The sequence below is a fragment of the Eimeria tenella genome, genomic scaffold, assembly GCF_000499545.2.
Source record: "Eimeria tenella Houghton genomic scaffold, Eth_scaff106, whole genome shotgun sequence".
Lineage (NCBI taxonomy): Eukaryota > Apicomplexa > Conoidasida > Eucoccidiorida > Eimeriidae > Eimeria > Eimeria tenella.
The window spans coordinates 114,881-121,829 of record NW_013541468.1 but is presented as its reverse complement, the minus strand read 5'-3'; the positions used below and the strand labels follow the sequence as shown (position 1 = coordinate 121,829).

Below are 6,949 nucleotides of genomic sequence, written 5' to 3'. Positions count from 1 at the left end.
TTGCTGCAGCTAGGGCCTCCCGGGACTCAAGACTGCATTGTTTGGATTGACGACGCAAACCTCCCTCTTCCAGACCCTTTTGGTTCCCAGCCAACCTCCGAGCTTCTCAGGCAAATTCAGGAGTTCAATGTAATGAAACCCTAAACCCTAAACCCTAAATCCTAAACCCCAAACCCTAAACCCTACTTCGTGGCGCTCCCTGACTGCGACTTGCTGAGAGGCCTGTGGTCATTCTTTGCCTTTTGAGAGTTTCATGCTGCCAGGGCTTTCGGCTTCTGACTAGGGTTTAGGGTTTAGGGTTTAGGGTTTGCGGTTTAGGGTTTGTACGACCGCAAGCGCATGCACTGGAAGGGTTTGGAGAGGGTTTTGCTGCTGCTCTCTGCAGCAGCAGCAGCAGCAAGAGACCCTCTGTCTCCTCGACTGTCTAGACACTTCTTCTCCATCTTCATAAATGAACCTGATGAATTTTCTTCTCAAAAACTCTTCTTGACTCTCCTAGACGCCCACTTCGCCCACTCCGTAAACCCTAAACCCCAAACCCTAAACCCTAAACCCTAGATCCTAAACCGTAAAGTGGGAGCCGTAGGTGCTGATTAGGGAGCCCTGATGGGGATAGGGAAGGGCTAGTAGCTGCAGGGGGGGAGAATCTGGGTGCGGAAGATGCAAGGAGCTAGGGTTTAGGGTTTAGGGTTTAGGGTTTAGGGTTTAGGGTTTCCGATTTAAAATCCTTCAGGGAGTGAAGCCAGAGCTGCGCGTCCAGGCCAAAGCCGTTGTTGATGCAAGCATCGGCAAGTCTCCAGACCTCAAACCCTAAACCCTAAACCCTAAACCATTATCACAAACCCTAAACCCTAGCCCAAATGCTGAGGGCGTCTTCGCGGCTTAACACAGACCTGACTGTGTCATGAGATGTGCAGGGTTTTCTGTTGCACAAGCTAGGGTTTAGGGTATCCGGCTTATCCTTTAGGGTTTAGGGTTTAGGGTTTAGGGTTTAGGGTTTGTGCAGAGTTGTACAAGCAAGTGAAGGAGACGCTGCTGCCAACTCCTTCTCGCCCTTCTTACATTTTCAACTTCAGAGATCTCAAAAGTTTATTTCAGGGTTTAGTGGCAGCAGACGCAGACGCCATTGCCCCCAGAAACGCCCTCGTCAGGTGCGCCTAGGGTTTAGGGTTTAGGGTTTAGGGTTTAGGGTGAAGGGTCTAGGGTTTGGGGTTTAGGGTTGGGGCGGCCGGGGGCTGAGGTTGGTTGGACGCTGCAGCAAATCTGCTGCTAAAAGGTGCGCCGGCTCTACGGATGCAAGGCCAAGACTCTGAGGTCAAGGGCTTAGGGTTTAGGGTTTAGGGTTTAGGGTTTAGGGTTTGCGCAGGCTGTGGCTGCACGAGTGCACGCGGACCTTCGGCGACCGGCTGATGTGTGGAGAAGACCGGGAGTGGTTGGAGAGGGAAATGAAGGACTTGGCATCTCGGAAGTTGTTTTATTCTGCTGCAGCAGCAGCAGCAGCAGCAGCAGCAGCAAGGCAGCAGGGAGCAGCAGCTGCTGCGCCCCACAACTTGTGGGGCGACTGGTTCACCCCAGGGCAAAGCAGATACACCGAAGCCCCCCCGTGGCAGCAGCTGCTGAAGGTGCTGCAGTTGTACCGGGAAGAAGCAGCAGCAGCAGCAGCAGCAGCAGCAGTGGGAGCAGCAGCGGGCCCCGCAGCAGCAGCAGCAGCGGCAGCAGCGCCCCTCGCCGCCCTCGTCTTCTTCCCCGACGCCGTCACTCGAATTGCTGCAGTGTCTAGACACCTCAAGCAGCAACCTGGCAATTTGCTGCTGCTCGGAGTTGCTGCAACAGGCCGCAGCAGCAGCGCGAAACTTGCTGCATGCATTAGGGGTTTGCTGCTGGTTAGTTTCGTTTGCTGCAGCAAAGCAAACCCTCATTATCCATTTTTATTTTTGTGGTTTTAATTGTTTATTGTTTTAATTGTTTTATTGTTCTGTTTTTTTAATTGTTTTAATTGTTTCATTGTTTTAATGTTTAATTGTTTACTTGTTTTAATTATTTATTGTTTTAATTATTTAATTGTTATATTTGTTTTAATTGTTTGTTTTATTTGTTTTAATCGTTTTAACTGTATAATGTTTCAATATTTAATTGTTTTGACTGTTTAATTGTTTAATTGATTTATTTATTTTAATTGTTATTTGTTTTTGCAATTGTCTTTTGAAGGATAATTGATTTGCTAATTAGTTAATTCATTATTCATCAATTAGTTTTTTTTAAATTATTTAATTACTTAATAAATGGGTAAGCAGATAAGTCAATTTATTAATATAAATAATTAATTTGTTTATTAGGTAATTAATTAACTAATTAATTAATTAATTAATTAATTAATTAATTAATTAATTTCGTAATTAGATAAGCCATTAACTGTTCACTTTCCATCTAATTAATTGAATAATTAATTTGCCAAGTAATTATTAAACTAATTGGAAAGATAACTAATTATACATTAAAAAATTAATTATTTAATTAATCGGATATGTAATTAATTATTTAGTAATTGCATAATTATTTAATTGTCTTTTTGACTTTTTAAATAATTAATGAGTACTTGCTTGTTAATCAAATAACCTTTAATTGATTGAGTGTTAAGCTAATTTAAAAATAATTGGTTAATTCATAAGTGGCTACACGCTAAGCTCCAAATCCTAAATCTCTAAACTCTAAACCCTAAACCCTAAACCCTAAATGCGGGTTTTTGTCGAACTCAGAAGGAATTCGTGTGTCACGCCATGGAAGACAAAGACACTTCAGAGGCGCCCTGGGGCAGCCCCCAGCAGCAGCCCAGCAGCAGCAGCAGCAGCGCCAGCAGCAGCAGCAGCAGCAGCAGCGGCGGCGGCGACCACACTGTGGCTGGGGCTGCGACCCCCTCCCAAGCCAGCAGCAGCAGCAGCGGCAGCAGCGGCAGCAGCAGCAGCAGCAGCAGCGGCAGCAGCAGCAGCAGCGCGCTGGGCAAATTCCGAGAAGACCTGAAAGCAGCAATGCTGGGCGCAGGCCTAGCAGCAGGAAAAGACACTTTGCTGCTGCTGAATGAGAGCCAAATTTTAGATGAAAGAATTCTGGGGGACGCAGATGCAGTGGCAAACACTGGAGAGGTGCTGCTTAGGGTTTAGGGTTTAGGGTTTAGGGTTTGGAGTTAAGGGTCTACGGTTTGGGGTTTAGGGTTTAGGGTTTAGGGTTTAGGGTTTGGGGTTTGCGCGTCAGCAGCTGGTGACTAACCCAGCTAGCACCCGTCTTCGGTACTCGCACTGTGAGTTGTAAGTTGTAAGCTTGAGAGTTTAGGATTTAGGGTTTAGGGTCTAGGGTTTAGGGTTTAGGGTTTGGGGTTTAGGATTTGGCGCGCAGGTAGAAGGGCTGCTAGACCCAGAGGCAGTGGAGACGATTGTAGGGGACCTCTCTGCCTCCCCCGCGCCCCGCGACAGCAGCAGCAGCAGCAGCAGCAGCAGCAGCAGCAGCAGCAGCAGCAGCAGCGAGAGCGCGCTGCGTGTTTTCAGAGAGAATGTGCTGAAGAGGCTGAGGGTTTGCATTTGTCTTTCTCCTGTTGGGGGGGCCCTTAGAAGAAGACTTCGTTTATTTCCGGGATTAACAAAAGCATTTGCTGCTCATTATTTTGAAGTGTGGGGCCCCACACCTCTTGCTGCTGTTGCTGCTCACCTCTTTGCTGCAGCAGACCTGCCCCAGCTGCAGCTGCCGCAACAGCAGGAGCAGCAGCAACAGCAGCAGCAGCACGGGGAGGCGGAGGAGCTCAGCGCGGAGGCGCAGCAGCAGCGGCTGCAGCAGCAGCAGCAGCAGCTGCTGCTGCAGCAGCAGCAGCAGCAGCACAAAAGCAAACTCTCGCAGCTCTGCGTGAACATACACCTCAGCGCAGAAGCAGAAGCTGCTGCCTTTTTAGAAAGAGAAGGAAAAAGGGTTTACGTGACCCCCAAAGCCTTCCTAAACCTCATTTCCTTGTTCACAATCGTAAACCCTAAACCCTGAACCCCAAACCCTAAACCCTGGTGCACGTCGAACGGCCGATCGCCCATCCGCACTCGCAAACCCTAAACCCTCGCCCGCGCCCCCAAACTGCCGCTCTCTTCGCAGCCCCACCTCCAAACCCCAACCCCCAAACCCTAAACCCTAAACCCTAAACCCTCGCTGCTGCGCTGCGTTCAGCTGCTGGCCGAGCGCCGCGAAGCCCTGAGTCGGCGGCTGCAGCTATTCAGCGCGGGGGTGCAGCACATAGCAGCAGCAGCAGCACAAGTGAAGCTGCTGCAGCAGGAGCTGCAGCAGCTGGGGCCCTTTTTGAGGGAAAAGCACCTCAAGGCCGAGGCCCTGCTGAAGGTGAGAGGGCGGCGAGGGTTTAGGGTTTGACACGAGGGTTTAGGGTTTGGCGCGAGGGTTTGAGACTTGAGGCGAGGGTTTAGGGTGTGATGCGAGGGTTTAGGGCTTGACGCGAGGATTTAGGGTTTGGACTGAGGGATTGGGGATTAGACCGAGGGTTTAGGGTTTAGACCGAGGGTTTAGGGTTTAGACCGAGGGTTTAGGGCTTGGACCGAGGATTTAAGGTTTAGACCGAGGGTTTAGCGTTTGGATCGAGGGATTAGGGTTTGACGCGAGGGTTTAGGGTTTGATGCGGCGGTTTAGGGTTTGAGGCGGAGGTTTAGGGTTTGGTGTTTCGGGGCTGGAGCTAGGGTTTGGGGCTCAAGCGGGGCTCGCGCGCCGGCAGAAAGCGCGAGCGCCTAGGGCGTAGGGTTTAGGGTTTAGGGTTTAGGGTTTAGGGTTTGCGAGCAGCAAGTGGAGGCGGACAAAGCAGTTGTGGACTTGGAAAAGAAAAAAGTTCAAGAAGAAGAAGCAATTGTCAGCAGCCACAGAGCAGCAGCGCAGCAGCTGCAGCACGAGGCGCAGCAGGAGTTTGAAGAGGCTCTTCCGGCTTTAGAAGCAGCGCTCTGTAAACCCTAAACCCTAAACCCTAAACCCTAAACCCTAAACCCTAAGCCCTGGTCTCTGAGCTCTAAAGCTTAAGTGGACGCAGATGCGGCGCTGCGGCCCACAGCTCCTCAGCAGCTTTGGGAGGGGATTTAAGATGCGCAACTAGGGTTTAGGGTTTTGCGTTTAGGGTTTAGGGTTTAGGGTTTAGGGTTTAGACATGACAGACTTCTAGGGTCTAGGGCATCCGTTTGCTCTGTCCCTTTCAATGCCAGTTGCCCCTTTTACTCTCCTTTGCATGCATTCCCCTTTTGGGGCTTTCATCACTCATGCACTTTGCATGCAAAGTGCATGCACTTTGCATGCACTTTGCATGCAAAGTGCATGCATTCTGCATGGACTGTGCATGCATTTTGCATGCATTTCCGCCATTCTGGGACCATTTTGCATCAAAATGGCCAAAATAAAAAGAAAAAAAGCAATTTTTGGATGATTTTAATAAATAAAAATGAATAAAAATGATTTAAAATGGTATTTGTGCAGCTTCTTTGGATTCTCTGGACAAAAGGGACATAACGGAGATAAAATCCTTCACAAAACCCCCCCCTTTGGTCTTATTGACCCTCGAGGCCATTTGTGTTCTTCTCGCAGAAAAGACAGATTGGGAACATGCACGCAAAGTCCTCTCCGACACTGGTGGGGTTGTTGTTATTTCATTTTATTTTATTTTATTGTATCTATTTTATTTTATTTATTGTACTTTGTTTTGTTCTGTTTTGTTTTACTTTGATTATCTTTATTTTTATTTCTACTTTTGTTAATTGCAGTTTTAGTTTTTGTTTCGTTTTTGTTTTGTTTTTGTTATTTTTTTGTGTACGCAAAGTCCTCTCCGACACAGGTGGGGTTGTTGTTATTTCTATTTTTATTTTATTTTATTTTATTTCATTTTGTTCATTTTATTTTTATTATCCTTATTTTTATTTTTATTGTCTTTATTTTAATTTTTGTTATTTTTATTTTTATTTTCATTTTTTCTATTTTATTTTTAGTTTTAGTTTTGTTTTTATTTTTGTTATTTTTGTTTTATGCACGCCAAGTCCTCTCTGATACTGGTGGGGTTGTTGCTATTTTATTTTGATTTTATTTTACTTTTATTATTTTTATTTTTATTATTTTTTTATTGTTTATGTTTTTGTTTTTGATTTTTTCTCTGGTTCTGGTTTTGGTTTTTATTATTTTTGTGCGTGCTTTTTTTGTTCTTTTATCTTTATTTTTATTTTTATTTTGGTTTTTATTTTGCTTTAGCTTTTGTATATTTTTGTAATTTTTATTTTTATTCTTGTTTTTAGTAACTTTTACTTTTGTTTTTGTTTTTGCTTTTATTTTTGTTTTATTTCTTTTCGTTTTCGTTGACACAGCTAGCGTTTTTGTTTATTTTCTCATTTAATTAACGAGGGTTTGGCTGCTAGGGTTTAGAGCTAGGGTTTGCGAAGTCGCCGATTATGAGGACTGCAGTTTAAGGTTTAGGGTTTAGGGCTTAGGGTTTAGGGTTCAGGGTTTAGGGTTTAGAGTTTGTGTGGGGTTAGGGTTTCTGAATCGCCTCACCACTTTCGACAAAGAGCATATTCCTGCCACTACTTTGAAGAAGCTCGAAAAGATCCTGCAGCGGTACTGCAAACCCCAAACCCTAAATCCCAAACCCAAAACCCTAAACCCTAAACCCTAATTTAGCCAACAGCCGAGCCGCGTGGCACTCTAGGCTGATGCCTAGAGGACACTGTAGTTGGATGCAGAAGCAAAGGCCACAATCTAGGGTTTAGGGTTTAGCCCCTCGATCTACGTTTTACGGTTTAGGGTTTAGGGTTTAGGGTTTAGGGTTTAGGGTTTAGGGTTTGTGCAGGCCGGACTTCACCCCGGAAGTGGTGGGCAAACAGTCCGTTGCAGCCATGTCGCTTTGCATGTGGATTTTGGCCATCAACAAATATGCAAAAGTGTC

The 6,949-nt window shown here is 46.0% G+C and overlaps 1 protein-coding gene across 1 annotated transcript in view; it reads left to right on the top strand.

Moving 5' to 3' along the window:
* Nucleotides 1-1,409: 1,409 nt before the first annotated feature.
* Nucleotides 1,410-6,949, top strand: part of ETH_00002045 (uncharacterized protein) — a gene marked incomplete at both ends in the record, with an annotated part of 10,539 nt that continues 4,999 nt past the window's right edge. The window contains 8 exons of the mRNA XM_013372752.1: nucleotides 1,410-1,883; nucleotides 2,757-3,140; nucleotides 3,391-4,005; nucleotides 4,201-4,368; nucleotides 4,819-4,975; nucleotides 5,497-5,649; nucleotides 6,540-6,621; nucleotides 6,854-6,875. Coding sequence (XP_013228206.1) covers nucleotides 1,410-1,883; nucleotides 2,757-3,140; nucleotides 3,391-4,005; nucleotides 4,201-4,368; nucleotides 4,819-4,975; nucleotides 5,497-5,649; nucleotides 6,540-6,621; nucleotides 6,854-6,875 — 2,055 coding nt within the window. The remainder of the gene's footprint in view (nucleotides 1,884-2,756; nucleotides 3,141-3,390; nucleotides 4,006-4,200; nucleotides 4,369-4,818; nucleotides 4,976-5,496; nucleotides 5,650-6,539; nucleotides 6,622-6,853; nucleotides 6,876-6,949) is intronic.